General features: G+C 51.6%; 1 protein-coding gene across 18 annotated transcripts in view; it reads right to left on the reverse strand.

Annotated features, from left to right (window-relative positions):
* The window catches only part of SCRIB (scribble planar cell polarity protein), a 101,633-nt gene that overhangs the window by 64,688 nt on the left and 20,724 nt on the right, over positions 1 to 16,221 (reverse strand). For 17 of the 18 annotated variants that reach the window (XM_065664202.1, XM_065664200.1, XM_065664192.1 and 14 more), the window contains exons 6-16: positions 15,413 to 15,476; positions 14,154 to 14,228; positions 13,921 to 14,065; positions 13,304 to 13,422; positions 12,176 to 12,375; positions 11,225 to 11,391; positions 10,526 to 10,650; positions 9,238 to 9,363; positions 8,513 to 8,740; positions 7,391 to 7,708; positions 5,440 to 5,502 (exon numbers count right to left, since the gene is read on the reverse strand). In XM_065664202.1, coding sequence (XP_065520274.1) covers positions 5,440 to 5,502; positions 7,391 to 7,708; positions 8,513 to 8,740; positions 9,238 to 9,363; positions 10,526 to 10,650; positions 11,225 to 11,391; positions 12,176 to 12,375; positions 13,304 to 13,422; positions 13,921 to 14,065; positions 14,154 to 14,228; positions 15,413 to 15,476 — 1,630 coding nt within the window. The remainder of the gene's footprint in view (positions 1 to 5,439; positions 5,503 to 7,390; positions 7,709 to 8,512; positions 8,741 to 9,237; positions 9,364 to 10,525; positions 10,651 to 11,224; positions 11,392 to 12,175; positions 12,376 to 13,303; positions 13,423 to 13,920; positions 14,066 to 14,153; positions 14,229 to 15,412; positions 15,477 to 16,221) is intronic. The other variant, XM_065664190.1, reaches the window with a different exon arrangement.

The following is a 16,221-nucleotide window of genomic DNA, read 5'->3' on the forward strand; positions in this document are numbered from 1 at the left end:
TCTCCAGCTGGACATTAAGCCATTGGCCACAACTCTTTGTGTGCAGCCATCCAGCCAGTTCTTTATGCACCAAGTGGTCCACCTATCAAATTGACGTCTCTCCAATTTAGAGACAAGGATGTCGTGTGGGACAGTGTCAAACGCTTTGCACAAGTCCAGGTAGATGACATCAACTACTCTACCCCTGTCCATCAGTTCTGCAGCCCCATCATAGAAGGCCACCAAATTGGTCAGGCAGGATTTCCCCTTAGTGAAGCCATGCTGGCTGTCACCAAGCACCTTGCTGTTTTTCATGTGCCTTAGCAGTCCTGTGGATTCAGCTGGAATGGGCGACACTGAAACACGCTGTTACTTCCTCTCTTCAGCAATGAAGAATTCTTATTCCTGTTCTCACTGATTCTTTTTGTGTGGTAAAAGCACTGATACAGTCATTCGCTTTGCACCATTCCGACCACACAATAGTTCTGAACTAGCAAGATGAAGGCTCGAAGGACTGTGATTGATGTCCATGAAAATGTACCAAGGACAAACAAAGGGTCAGACAGCAGGAAAGAGAGTTTTCAAGATAAAATATAAGGAAACTAATGAATTAACAAAGCCAAGTTCAGCCTGAAAGCAAGTGGGGTAGAAATCTGGAGAAGTCTTTGGGTTCTCCAGTAGTAGGAGGCTGAGCATGTGCATACATGTCAGTAAAAGGAGAAACAATCTATGCTCAACAGTTTGACTGATGCATGAGATCCTGAGGCTGCTGCTACTAGTGGAAGGAGGCTTCACTTTGGGATTTATCCAAATAATCATTGCTGTCTTCGCTGTGCATTCAGCCCATTGCTCCCGAATTAGCACATCTTCCAGAAATGGGAACCATCTTATCCCAGCATCGCCTTGTTTCAGGCCCAGCTCCAAGATGGGGATCGTCATCCAGCACAAGGTCTCCAATCCATTCTAGGAGTTTATCTATCTCCTCTATGGACACAGCCAGAAAATACTGGTGAGCTTGCAAACTGGGACCAACAAAGCTTGCAAACTGGGTTCAAAACTGGGCAGTTGGAATGAGATGATCTTTAAGGTCCCTTCCAACTCAAATCATTCCATGACCAGTTTTTCAAGGCAGACAAAGGCTCAAGCCCCATTAATTTCTGCAGGGGTTATTTTAATGTCTATTTATTTTGCTGCTTAGGACAAGGATTCTACAAGACCCATACCTGTTACATGCTTTGCCTGTTGCTATTTCAAAAGTGAACACCAGAGTCACAGTGGCAGTTTGTGTTTAAACACAGCATCTTCTCTGTTTAGAACACTCCTCTATTGCTTTCTGCTCTATTTGAGAGAGCAAAGCAAGGGAAAAGGAAACTCTGCAGATAGTTCTTTATTTGCATGAGAAACCATTCCAGTTTGCCACTCTGTCCTTAAAGCTCCATGAGATAAAACTTGCAGCTGCCCCAGAGTGATAGATGCTGATGAATAAACAGCAACCATACAAGTAGCTCTTGTGTAAACTGGAACATAGGAAGTTCCACGTTAACATCAGGAAGAACTTCTTTACTGTAAGAGTGACAGAGCACTGGAACAGGTTGCCCAGGGGGGTTGTGGAGTCTCCTACACTGGAGATATTCAAGGCCCGCCTGGACAAGTTCCTGTGTGATGTACTGTAGGTTACCCTGCTCTTGCAGGGGGGTTGGACTAGATGATCTTTTTAGGTCCCTTCCAACCCTTGGGATTCTGTGATTCTGGGATTCTGTGATTCATGTTGTAGGTGAATCATATTCAAATTGTGCCTTAACAGCCACAAATGTGAAGTTGGACATCTGCAAGAAGAGATTACAAACCCCACCTCCAAAACTGGAAGATCACAACATCAGAAAGAATAATACTAGGGCCCCTCAAGCCAGTAGGAAAAGGGCACAAAACCATTCCTATAACCATAAGTTAAAAGCCAGACAAATTCAAACAGAAAATATGGCTGAGTTTTCCTTGCTCAATGGGAATTCTATTCATTTAAAAAAGTAAATGAGAGCAAGGAGAGTGTTTTACCTTTCCTTGACCTTGCAAGGACTGCTCTGCCAGGAGGTATATTTCAGTCAAGCCAGCTGAGCAGATACAGGCCACATGAGCTTGAGAGAGGTTTATTGACCTTTCCAGGGCTTAAAACCTACAGGTCACATTGTGGGAAAATCAAATTCGCTTCCTAAGACTTCTGACCCTGACAATGTCTTGAAGAGCTTGTGCTCTCACCCAGTACACAACACAACCACATTGCTCCAGCATCACTGCTATGACAGGACTGCTCATGATGGCAGGGCAGCCCCAACCTTCCAAAGCTGAGCCCCTTGCAAGGAGGGGAAGGGACTTGGAACATCTATGGCCAGCCTGGCTTTCTCCTAGGGAGGAAAAGCAGTAGCATGTCTATTCTGGACAGCCTTGTGCTCCTGGGAGAAAGCATCACAGGACAAGAAAATCCCATAAAGCTCCTTGGTGAGCACAAGCTTTGCCAGGGCAGAGCCCTTCAAGACTCCTGTTTTCAGCTGCTCTGCAGGTTAACCTGGGCAAACACATGAGCCATTGCTGCAGACAAAGGAGCATTCGTCACTCAAACAGAACTCAGGACCCTCTTTCCATTCTCATCTTCCAGCTGCAGAGCAGCTCATTCTGGACTATTTCTCCAAAACTTGCCTGAAAACAGGAGACTTGAGGTGCAGCCTCGTGCCTTCAGAGAGCAGCTTCTCCTCCAACAGCCTCCCTACAGCCTAGACACGGCCTTTTCTGCAGCACAGATGGAGACTGACAAATCCCTGGGGCCAGTCAGCAGTGGACTCCAGATACCTTCTGTCAGATATCTGCATCATGTAAAGCATTGTGTGCTTTAACAAAATCATTCCTTCTACTGTGGTCGAGTCTCGCTGGCACCAGCAGCTACCAGAGCTCTGGAAGCACCAGCTGCATCCACAGCACCAGGCTCCCTACACCCTGATGCTGAGGTGCTGACACAAGTTGGGCAGATGTCTCCAGCTCTGCTCTGGTAAGGTTCATAGTCTCTGGCTCAGGATGATGGCTTAGGCTTAGAGAACACACCACCAGTAGCTCCTTCTAAGAGCTGTATAAAATTACACAAGGAATGTGACAGCACCACCATGAACCTAAACTGCTGCTCAAAGGATACCAGGGTCTCCACTCTGCAATGGTCTTGCTCAGTTTCATGAGCCTATTGGTTTCTTCCCAAGGCCATGAACTCATCTCCAGAAGCAGCAGGCAGATGCTGTTTCTGGGATCAGTCACTTCCCAAGCTAATTCTCTACTCAGATGCCGAGTAGTTTTTAAGGCCCTGAATATTTCCCCTGTTGTCCTCCACCCATTCACTGACAGGGACGTGCCTTTCACAACCAACATACCACGAAAGACAACAAGGGAACCTCTCTGCCCATGACTGAGGTGTCCCAACTGCACAGTGCACCCTTGGCCCGAGTCCCACAGTTTGCTTTCACTGATGGTTCTGGAGAATTTATCTTCCACATGAGCTGCAGTCCTGGAAGATCCCACCATGATCCCACTAAAATCAGAGAATCCCAGACTGGTTTGGCTTGGAAGGGACCTTAAAACTCATCCAGCTGGAGCAGGGTGCTCCAAGCCCCTGTGTCCAACCTGGCCTTGAACACTGCCACGGATGGGGCAGCCACAGCTTCTCTGGGCACCCTGTGCCAGCGCCTCAGCACCCTCACAGGGAACAGCTTCTGCCTAAGAGCTCACCTCAGTCTCCCCTCGGGCAGGTTCAAGCCATTCCCCTTGGCCTGTCCCTACAGGCCCTTGTCCAAAGCCCCTCTCCAGGCTCCCTGCAGCCCCTTTAGGCACTGGAGCTGCTCTCAGGTCTCCCCTTCAGGAGCCTTCTCTTCTCCAGGCTGCCCCAGCCCAGCTCTCTCAGCCTGGCTCCAGAGCAGAGCTGCTCCAGCCCTCGCACCAGCTCCATGCCCTCCTCTGGTCTCACTCCAGCAGCTCCATGTTCCTCTTGTGCTGGGCTGATAAAGTGTCCCTGAGTGGATCCATGCACTGAGCTGAGCTCTGGGGTGACTTCAGCCACCACCTCGCATGGAGGGGGTCTCTGCCATGCCTGTCCCTGGGAGCTGCTCCTTACAGTGAGGGAACAGACCTGCACAAAGAAGACTGCACTGGAGAGACCGCAGAGCAACCATGGGGCCTCTCACAGCCACCCAGAAAAGTTCCAGCACTTCCACCAGATGCAGTCAGAGCATGAGCAGGAGCAAGGCAGGGCCAGAGAGGCTGTTTCCTGGTACAAGACTGAGGTTTCCTGGACCCAGCACCTCAAGGAGCAAGAAAACTGCAACTGGAACATGACATCTGACAGCTGGGAAGAAGGACCAAGAGTGCTGATTTCCCAGACGTGGGATCAGGAAGCACCTGCCTATATTCAGTGTTACCTCTGAGTGACAGGAGAGCAATACACAAGAGAAACACTACAAGTATCAATATGTTTTCAAGTGATCTAGAGCCAAGACGGACAAATGCTCAGGACACACTGACACTGGAGCACACTTAAGCCAGCTCGTGTTCACCTGGAGGGGAGGGGATTTCTCATCTCCCTCCTGGAAAGCCTTGCTCCAAAACTGAAAGTCTCCATCTTACACCTAAGGGAGTAGCCAAGAGCCAGGTTCACAGAGACAACCAGCCAGCACTCAAATAAGATATGGGTCTGGTGCCACCAGCTCGGGGGTCCACCAGAGCTCCTTGGAATGCTGTCTGCAGAAAGCCCGGCCCAAAGGATCAGGCAAACCCACTTGGAAACAACCTCAGGGAGTTGATCGCAGAGGATGAACTGAGACATAGGACCTGATGCTGGCACAGATCACCATGTGCCAGGAGCTTTATGGACCCTCAGTGCCACCTGCCCCTTTCTGACATCCCAAAGTGCTGCATGTGAGGACTGGAGGGGATTCAACAGGGGACTCTGCATGAGGTGCACAAATTCTTAGCTCCAGCCCACCTCCCTCATGCCATAGCAGTGTCCTGAGTCAGATCCTCCTCCCTCTCCCAAAGGAACACACACAGCAGTCGGCAGACTCCTGAGGCCTCTCAGCCTCAGGGTTACCCACCACTCCCAGAAGTATCTGTTTATTCTCTTCCACCTTTCTCTCCTCAGTGCACAGCAAGTAGGGACTGAACCTTCCACCTTGGCCCCTTTGGGTTTGTTCTTACATGTCTTCCCTCTCACTCCTGATCTGCAGCAGCCATTCTCACCTCAGGTATGGAAAAGTAGGGAAAGGAGGTGAAAGCAGGGGAGGAAACAATCATTGTGTGTTTGTGATCAGCCAGGTCCAGAAGCCACTTGACCCAGAGAGATCAGAGTCCCCCTACAACAACGGGTGAGCCTGGGAAGCAAATCAAGCAGACGGGGTGATTTCTGGCAGAGAGAACAGTGGGAGTGGTACAGACCTCTTCCTCCTCAATGCGAGCAGGTTCAATCAGCAGATTATTGGCTTGATCAAACGACACCCCCTGTTAGGACAGGAACCAGCAAAGAGGCATGCGGATTAGTGGAGCATAAACCAAACCCTCCACCACGACCACCACCACCCAACAGACACACACCACACAGCACCAGAGCACCCCACTCACACGGCTCCTGTCCCAGCAAGTGTCAGTGGGGGCTGCCGGGCTCACAGGGTGCCACCCTCTGAGGCTGTGGCCACCACCTCACAAGCTGATCTTAACCCATGAGGACCAAGTCATTCAGTGAAGGAGGAAGGATTAACCATGGGAGAAAGCACAGAGGGACCTCTGGTGCCATCCAGCTGCTGCACAGGAATGAAGCAATCCCACATGAAACTGCACGGTCCCTCCTGCAAAGGGAAGAGCCTCGCTGGTGGAACAGTGCATCCTGCCAGTGCTCCCAAAGGCACAAACCTTGGAACTTCTCTGGAAAAGCCATTGTCTTTGCAAAACACCCTCTGGTTTAAGGATTCAGCCTCCTGCGCACCCTGTCCTACCTCCTCCTTCCATGCATGCAGCACCTCTTCAAACTCCATTGCACAGGGACACTGCTCCCCACATTCCCGCTCCTGGAGGACAGCTCAAGAGGCAAGCTAATAAATCCTTCACGGAGCAGGCAGCGACCCAGCCCCATGAGGAGAACTGTGCTTTCCAGGCAGAAGGCTTGGCTGATAACAAAGGTAACTCTGGTACAGGCTTTGCCACAGGGTCAGTCAGCGCATCTGCAGCTTGGAGGCCCCAACTGGAAGAAGCTTTTTGGGTGAGGGCATTTCCAAGCATGGCAGGTCTGGGATGAAGGGGCTCGGGATGGCCTCACGCAGTCTTACAAGCAGCAGCAACTCTTTTTTGTGAAGAACTTTACAGGCAGTAAGGAGACTAAAGCCTCATCCCCAGGGAGCACGGGATGAGCTGTATCAGCTTGGATACAACAGGGCAAGCAGCCACTGAGAGAAAGGCTCCAAAGCAAACGTGAGCACAAGAACCTTCCCCTGAGCAGCCTGAACTCCAGCGTGGGGTGGAAATGACCCCAGAACCTGCAGCACGCAGTAACAGAATAACAGATTCCACTCCAGAACCTTTCACCAGTTGAGACCCACATCTAACCCATGAGATTTGCTGGTGTCAGACTGTGATGGAGATTCAGCCACATCTAATCCCTGCCTGCCAAATACACCCCCCAGAACCATTACCCTGCCTTCAGTCAGCACTGCTCTAACTTCATGCAGGGTCCCTCAACAGAATATTCCTGTTCCACTGTGAGGATCTTCCTCAGGTAAGAATCTCTGTGTCCCCTTGACCAAAGGTGGTGATTCAGCTGAGTAGAACCAAGGGCTTCCCATCTCATCAGCCCTCAGCATAACTAGAGAGGCCCATTGTGGTCCATGGCAATATCAAAACTCCAGAGCACAAGTTCCCCTAAACCCAGCAAACCCTACATCAGGCTGCATCTGGAGCCAGCTCTCCCGTGTCTGCCCTCTCAGCCTGCTCCTCTCAGCACAGGTGTAAGCAGCCTCAACATCAGCTTGAGATTAGACCCACCAGGAATAAAGCTCATCCTGCTGCAGATGAGGTACAACAACCAGCAAGGAGGAGACTGAAAGGAATGGAAGGACCCATCAGGGATGGGACACAGGAACTGATCTTGCAGCACAGAACACACCACACATAATCGGAAGGGTGCAAGAATCTGGGTACAGTGCAAGGAGTCAGGCAGGAACAACATGGCACAGCTCTTGGACAACCATTGAGCCCCAGATCTCTCTGCATGTGTGTCCTGAAGGGCTGGAGCCTCCTGTCAGTGTTTTCAACGATACAACATCAACCTGGTTGGCAGTTCAGAGTAAAAGGAAGGTCTGGCACGCCTCTGAGCTACCCCCTCCCCACAAGGCCTTACCTTCACAGGTGGCTGAGCAGATAAAACTCCGTTCTTCCTGTCATCCTCATCCCAGACTTCCTCCGGATCCTCGGGCTCCGTGTTGTTATTGCAGCCTCCCAACTCCTCTTCCTCTTTGGGGACTCCATCAGTGCTCAGCCCCTGGAGCAGTGCCACCACTGCCTCTGGCTTGGGCAATTTAGTGATCTTAAAGTGTTTCTTATAATGGGGTGTGTCCTTGCGGATGAGCCTCTGTTTCTCCACTGGGAACGGTCGCTCTTCATCTTCATCCTCATCCTCACTCCGTATCAGTGTGTCCTCAGCAAAGTGTACAGTGGGCTACAATGGCAAAGTCCCAGAAAGGTTGTGAACCTCAAGCAATGGACATACCTGGAGGCAGAGCGGAACCTGCTGTCCCCCTCACCAACACAGGGAAGCCAGCACTGCTGCTCCTGTGCTGCAGGACACACAGGACGGCATTTCTCCATAGTCTCCTTTTTCCTGTCTCCTTCACCCAGACACATCTTCTGTCAGCTCCAGGGACTGAGGGCACTCAAACCCGAACCCCTGATTTTCCCATATTCCCTGTCTGGCTGCCACACTGTCCCTCCTATTTTCCCATAGACCCAGCTCCCAAAGGCTGCCTGGATCTATCTGCACTTGGTTTTCACAGCCACTATTTGCATTCAGTAATGCCTAGACCTGTACATCCATGTACCATTTTACCTGAAACTTTCACAGAATCACTGAATCATGGAATCAACCAAGTTGGAAAAGACCTTTAAGATCAAGTCCAACCATTGCCCAGCACTGCCAAGGCCACCACTAACCCATGGCACCGAGGGCCTTGTCTACCTGGTGTGTGAATACTTCCAGGCACGGTGCCTGCAGCCCTGCCCTGGGCAGCCTGTTCCAATGTCTGAGCACTCTTTGGGGAAGGAATTGTTCCTCATCTCCATCTAAACCTCCCCAGGTGCAGCTTGAGGCCGGTTCCTCTTGTCCCATCCCTTGTTCCTTGGGAACAGAGCCCAGCCCCTCCTGGCTCCATTCTCCTGTCAGGCAGAGAGTGATAAGGTCCCCCCTGAGAGGCTTCAAGTCTTTCCATTTTTTACCATGAACCTGCTGGAATTCCTAGGCTCCTACCTCATTGTATTCCACTTCCACATCTTCCTCCTCTTGGTCAGCAGCTTCCTTACGCTCCTCTTCAGCCCTGGGCTTCTCCTCCCTCTCCAGGTCCCTCACGTCCTGCCTGTTTGGCCAGCTCCTCTCCCCATCCTCTCCCAGCTCCTCTCCCCTGCAGTCAGCAGAGGCGGTGCTGTTGGAAAGGTGGGAATCCTCACTGCGGTTTGACAGGGCGCTCAGCCTCTTCTCCTGGGAAGAGGGTTGTAAAGGTCAAGATGAAAACCAAAGCAGCAGATGGAGCAATGTCATGTAGCTGGCGCAAGGTGGGGAATGATCCAGCACCAACAGAACCAGCTTCTCCTTCAGGCCTCCCACTGCTTTCCCTGCCAAGCACCTCACCCAGGTCCACCCCTGTCCCACCATCAGTGTAGGCTTTTGTTCTCAGTATCCCACCTGAGCAGCAAGATGCCTCCTCCACGCACCCCGTTCCTCCCATTCTTTACTGGGATAATCTTTTCCTCTCCTTGTGTTATGACAGAAGAGGGAGCAATGCTCACAGCTCCCCTCATGTTGTTCTCTGGTCGCATCTCTTGCTCTGTCCCAGTGACCCCAGCTGACACAAGACAGATTCCCAACACTTGGGTTCCAGGAAACCCATGCTCACCTACCCAAGGTAGGTTCTTTCAGCCCAGCTCACGCACACTCCCAGCCCGCTCCATGCTCTTTAGTCAGGGAACAGGCCTTACCTCAGAGCTGGGGGAATTCCTGTTGGCATCGGGCCTGGCAGCACACACCTCGCTGCGCCGCACCTCCATCACCTTCTTCATGACCTTCAGCTCACTGGGGTGAGGGGTTGCTCGGCGCTGCAGGCCCTGCCAAGGGAAGAACCATGGAGGCTCAGTGAGGGCTCAGGGCTGAATCACATCAAATCACGCCTTACTAGTGTCAGAACCCAGATGGACAGGACCTGAATGTCACACTGCAGGATCTGATTCAGGCTCTCCACTGCTACAGCCGGGGAGAGGAAAGGAATGGAGGCAGGGAACTGTGCTCAGAGTTCGCTCTTCGGTGTTACAACATTAAGCAGAAGCTCTTCCCTGTGAGGGTGCTGAGGCGCTGGCACAGGGTGCCCAGAGAAGCTGTGACTGCCCCATCCCTGGCAGTGCTCAAGTCCAGGCTGGATGGGATTTGGAGCACCCTGCTCCAGTGGAAGGTGTCCCTGCCCGTGGCAGGGGTTGGAACTGGACGAGATTTAAGGTCCTCTCCAATCCAAAGCAGTAGATGATTCTATGATTCTCCTGCTCCGGAATTTGCAATGCTGGTTCCATCCCAGCTGAGAGTCCAGAAAAATGGTATTCTAAAATTAATAAACCAATCAAAGCCACTCACAAACCCTCCCAACAACAGCTCAAGGCCAGATGCTGCAAGGACGGATGCAAATGTCATTTATTAGAAGGATTCAGAACTCAACAAGAATCTCTCTCTGCAAGATGAAAAGGGGAAAAAAGTCCTGCAGGAGACTGAACCCAGGAGAGTTCTTGCTGGAAACTGGAACTTTCACCCTGTCCTTTGCATCTGCAATTACACCAAAAAGATCTGCCTCAGTTTTTGAGGGTGTCTACAGTGTTTAACTACTTTAGTGATGGGATATACCACAGCATGGGCTGGCATCCAGCTCCACACTTGGATCACCTGGCTCGAGTTTGGCTGGGCATCTTTTCCCAGTGAGGGGTCAAGTAAAATCCAGTCCTGACAGTGCTCCGACAGGATCTCTGGACTACCCAAATGCTCCATGGGTAGGGTCGGAGTCACAACTCAGCTCCCACGGGACAGCACCAAAGTGGCTCTCAGGGAATTCTCTTTTATACTCGCATAACTGCTCAGGGCACCAAATGCTCTTTGCCCTCCAAAACTATCAGCATATCTCTGATGAGTGAAACACTGACACCACAATGCCTCCACTTCTTAGGCACTTCTTTAGCTTGTGCCTGTGCTTCCACAGGGAGCAAACAAGCCTCCAGAAACTCTTCTTACCCTTCTCTCAGCTCCTGACTCCTCTTCATCATCTCCTTTGGGTTCATCCAGGAACTGAATCACACTGACTCGGTTTAAGTTGGTGTCTGTCCAGCTCTCGTCCACACTATTCTGTAAAAGATTCTCTGGGGAGAAAGATAATAGGGTGGGAGCTAGCTTCTGAATGAGCAGGGCGGGGGGCCTGGGTGAATGACAGTCCTCAACCTATCCTGTTATATCAACCCATGCATCTAGCACAGAGGCCTTGAGGAAAAAGGATGTAGCCTCCAGATCTCATCACCTCCTGTACATCTCCCACCAGATCTACAGCAGCCCCTACAGAAGGACCCAGACGGTTCAGCTCTAGCGCTCCTTATCCAAGATCTAAGGAAACAGCTAGGATTAAGGCATGAACCAGAAGTACTGACACAAGAATATCATCACGATGGCAAGCAAACCTTACAGAAAAGCAAGTACTTGGTCAATAGATCAAAGCAGAAGACTTTAAGCCAAGGCTGCAGCTTCTTTATCACCTGGCAGAGAAGCAATTTCTCATTTAACTACCTCTGCCTTGGAAAGTAGCCACCAGCCACTCAGGAGCTTAAGTCTGCTACAGGTATCACAGGAATGGAGCACAGAGAGGACAGTTTATGGCCTCTTCCCTAAAGCACTGCCCAAGTACACAGACCTGCAGACACCATTCATGATGTGCTCTCTTACCTAGGCTGGGAGAGGGCTGCTGAGGAAGCAGGTAACATGTGAGAACCTTTTCTCCTGTCTTCTCATCATCCTCCGTCTGGAATTTCAGCATGGGCTGGGACTGGTTCTCTGCCAACCACAGGGCTTTCAGGTTGAGATTTGTCAGCGCAAAAGGGAGGTTCTGCAGCCTGCAACAGGAGGGAGGAACTTGCTGGTTAAACTTCAGCTGAACTTCAGCTTAGCTCCAGGCTGCCCCATCTGCACTGCAGGAGCCACGCCACCACAGGGTCCCTCACTGTTACAGACACTGAAGCAGCTCGTGCTGCATTGGCTGTCACAGCCAGAAACTGGGTCCAGCAGCCCACCCTCAGCAGTGTTTAACAGAGGACAACTCCCATCAACAGGGTGAAAACTGAACTTTGGAGAGGGGTTTGAGGACAATAAAAATAATGGTCTCGGAGACCTGGACACAGTGTTCCACAAAGAAGCTCTGGTGAGCTTCCAACTGCTACAAACACCACCAGCCTCAGCTAACAGAACCACAGCTAAAACCTGCAGCATCCTGCAGAACAGATCACAGGTATCTGCACACCTTGGTGGTGTGCATCATGAACAGGCTTTGGCATCAATCACCTGAGGACTGATGACATGAAACTGCACTATCTGCAGTAAGCAACACATTGGATCAGGGATCTCCCCTGTTCTTTATTTCACATGTGGCAAAATGTCCCCACACTTCTGCATCAGTTCTGCCCTGTGTTCAAGTAATGTGCAGAAGGGCTTAAGATGCAAAGCTTCAGAGCCAGATGCTCTCATTCTAAGATCCAACAGCCAGGCTGGGCTTCTCCAAACCACGGATCCTGAGAGCAGCACAGATCCCAAAACACACCAGGGCCCAGCCCACGCTGCTCCTTCGCAGTGGCCTCCTTAGGAAGATGCCCACAAGCCTGCTGCACCCTTCCTGCTGCTGACCTGTTCCCAGCCACGTCCAGGACATGAAGCTCAGTGGTGTTGGCAAGCTCTGGGGGCAGGAGGGCCAGGCGGTTGTCCCGCAAGGACAGCACATTCAGGTTGGCACAACCTCCAATCTCAGATGGAAGGGACGTCAGCCGGTTCCGGTCCACGTTCAGGTTTGTCAGCTTGGCCAGCTTGCCCAGGGACTTTGGTAGGGCCTGGGGAGGAGAGGACTTGGTGGTTGCAAAAGGGAGGAGCAGCAGAATAAAGGTATCACAGAATCAATCATGGAATTTGGGTTGGAAGGGACCTTAAAGCTCCTCCAGCTCCAACCGCTGCCACAGGCAGGGACACCTTCCACTAGAGCAGGTGGCTCCAAGCCCCTGTGTCCAACCTGGTCTTGAGCACTGCCAGGGATGGGGCAGCCACAGCTTCTCTGGGCACCCTGTGGCAGCACCTCAGCACTGTCAGAAAGGCACAGAACCCTCTACCTGAGGAAAAAAGCTGCCTTCTGTCCTAACAAACACATTTTCAATACGATTTCTCACTACAGTGTGGGGCAGATTCTCCCTCAGGTTCTCAGACTGTGAAACGCCAACTCCTCACCTCACACAGCACACCCAGAACTTCACTGGTCAGGACTTTTCTCCTATTAGAATCATAGAATGAGTCATGAATTGTTTGGGTAGGAAAAGACTCAAAAGGATTCTAAAGGACCTTAAGATCATCCAATTTCAACCCCCTGCCATGGGCAGGGACACCTTCCACTAGGAGGATGCTCATCTGCCCATTCCCAGCACTTGTGTTTTAACTGTCAGACCACGAGCATTTTAGGGCAGGACCATTTTAAGTTGCACAATTCCACTGCCAAATGCAGCTTTGGATGTAGTCCTGCTCCATTGGATTGGACAGGCCTCAGGACTACTCATCCTAGAGCAGCAACCCGGCTATCCTGGAGAGGTTTTCAGGAAAAGTGGGAGAAAGCAGTTTCCACCAGGATCTTCTCAGGGCCTGTGAGCTTGGTGAAGCTCTGCAGCAGAGAAGCTGGAGCATCTCAGGAATGCAGCTTAGAAGATGGGAGAAAATCCCTGGCATGCGGCTACCCTGAGCAGCCCAGGAGATGCAGGGTGCTGCTGGAGTACTTACGGTCAGCATGTTCTCTGTCAAGATGAGTTCTGACAAGTTTTCACAGTCCCCAATTGACTCTGTCACCTCTGTCAGCCGATTCTGGTCCACCTTGAGGATGGAGAGCTGCTTCAGCTGACCTGGCCAGGGCAACAAGCTGGGTGTGAACTATGCCACAGACACAAGGTGCTGTTCTATGTCCATCTGGCCAAAATGCCTCACATCGCGGGTTACCCAACACAGGCACAATCTCTCCTCCCCACCAGGCTTGTTCACAGATTCACCCACGTATGGTTGCAGATCAAGAACCTGAACTCATCCTGTCGAGTTCTGTTCAGCATATCATAGAACCATGGAATGGTTTAGGTTGGAAGGGACCTTAAGATCACCCAGTCCCAACCCCCCATCATGGGCAGGGACACCCTTCACTAGAGCAGGTTGCTCCAAGCCCCATCCAACCCGGCCTTGGACACTGCGAGGGATGGGGCAGCCACAGCTGCTCTGGGCACTTATTGCTTCTGTACCCATCTATTGTGACTGTGTCCATCACACCCTAACACCCTGTGACACACATTCTTGCCTGAAGCCTCTGTGCTGGGCAGTGAAGTCCTGCACTGCTCCCATCCCGCAGTACTCACCGATCCCATCTGGAATGCATTCCAGCAGGTTCTGGGACAGGAGCAAGTCTGTCAGGGCGACCAGCCCACTGACCTCATTGGGCAACTGCTCCAGCTTGTTCTCTGACACATCCAGGCAGACCAAGCGGCGGAGATTACCCAGCTCCTGCGAGCAGAAAGGAGACACCAAGGCTCGAGGGGGTGACTCGAGAAGGGAGCAGAGGGGAGGCTCAAGGGCCTGAACTGGTACTCACTGGAGGCAGGGCTGAGAGCTGGTTCCGGTCCAGCCAGAGCTCACGCAGGTTGGGTAGAGCTCCCAGGGTATCTGGCTGTAAGAGAGCAGGACAGGGATGGCATCAGTCCTTCCATAAGGGAGAAGCTGCTCTGGGATGCATCGAACCACCCCACACTTCTAGAAAGCCAACAGTTCCTGCACTCACACCTCCTAGAACCATTTCCCAGGTGGTCTATGGAGCCAATGTGTTGGTGTGCCACAACACAGCAGCACCTGTGTCTGGGACAGCATCCTGGTTGAAGGAGGTCCCAAGAGGAAACCAAGGAAGCAGTAGCAGGGACTGTCTGGTAGCAGGCAAGACTAAACAGAGTTTGGAAGTTCTGGTCTTAGTGAACAGATAAATCTTTCTCCTCTTCCCCTCTCAGGCATGAAAACAAACACTTGGGTGACACTGGCCAACTCCACATGAGCCAGCAGCACCATCATCAATGCAGATGTACATTCACAGCATCACTCCACAAACACCACACACTGATGAGCATTTGGGTTTGGAGTCAAGGCACCACTGGAGCGTGGTTCAAGGGTCAGACAACTGTTCTCCCAAGCAAGCTGCATGGGCTCCTTTGCCTCCCAATTTAAATGGGTTTCTGCCAGAAAGCATTCCAGAGCGTTAAGAGCGGGATCCAGTAACAGCTTAATCCATGCCTGTAGAATTAAACACCACTGGCTGCCCCTGGCTGTCAAGATAAGCTGCATGTCGAGGCTGGGCACTGTCTCTCAGGACACTGGGGCTCAGAGCCCTCCATGGAGAACCCAGCCCAGAGGACACGCACCCTCACTCGGCTGATCCTGCAGCCAGGAACACCACAAGTGGTCCTGCACTGTGCAGCAGGGAAACCAAATCAGAGAGAAGAAAGGTGCAAAGTTGGCCAAATAGAGGTGAGAAACAGCTGGGGACAGCACAACACTGAAGAGCAGGGAAGAACCAAGGATTCCCACTGGAAAGAGAAGAGTCTTTGGCAGCTACACAGCAAGGATTAACATCCCAGAGTAAAAGGGTTTGGAAAGAACAGAGCGAGTTGTGCATGAAGACAGGCACAACGGCCAACTTAAAGAGAACATTATGCTGAGAATGATGACAAGGCCACAGTGGGAAGATCGGGATCATTCCAAACACTGTGGTTCTGTTTCTTTGCACTGCAGATGAAAACCCACTTGCGGTCCAGGGTTCTGTCCCAGCCAACCATCCACATTCCCTCCCCACCTTCCCTCACCTACCAGTACTTCCAGGTCATTGCCACCAAGATCCAACTGTTCTAACTTGACAAGGAAGGAGAGAGACCTGCAAGACACAGGGAGCAGAGAGAGGAGGAGAGAAAGAATGAACGGTTAGCATCTGGCATACACGTCTCACACATTACATCATGTGCAATAACTCCTAAACCAGGGACAATCCTGAGCTTGTCCCTCTGAGCCAAGCAGTTTAGGGGAGCTGCACCCTTCCCAAGCCAGACCATGCACTGGGCTGAGCAGCACCAGCAGTCCCAATGCCACCAGTTTCTGTCACCAATTTACCTTCTCCCCTTCCCACCACAAAATACTCTGAGCAAATCCGTGACAGATGACAAGAGACCTTAACACTGCTGCCTCTTTCTGTAGCAAGGGTGCGGAGCTGGGCACCAACTAACAGGTAACAGGAACCAGCAGATGACAGTATTTGGGGAGCCAGGGGAGCACAGCTGCAGGGAGAAGCAGGAATGACAAATCCAACAGGCTCAGTTTCCCCCAGTGGGATGCTGATGCTGCTGAAGGGAAAGACAAGGCTGACATGATGATGATGTCTATGGTGATGTCTCAAAAGAGGTCAGGATGTGCAGAGAAGCAGCTCACTAGGCAAGATGCTGTGAGAAGCCTGCAGAGGAGCCAAAGCCCATCAGCACTGGTGGTCCTGGATGTGCCCTGAGCATCCAAACACGTTATGACCTGGTGATATGAAGAGCTGCAACCTGCAGCCCCACAAAACCAGTATTCACTTCTGACATGGCCCAGGCTCACCCGACCTCAGTTCTCAGACCTACCCACCAATT

This window comes from Lathamus discolor (genome assembly GCF_037157495.1).
Source record: "Lathamus discolor isolate bLatDis1 chromosome 2 unlocalized genomic scaffold, bLatDis1.hap1 SUPER_2_unloc_1, whole genome shotgun sequence".
NCBI classification, from domain to species: Eukaryota; Metazoa; Chordata; class Aves; order Psittaciformes; family Psittacidae; genus Lathamus; species Lathamus discolor.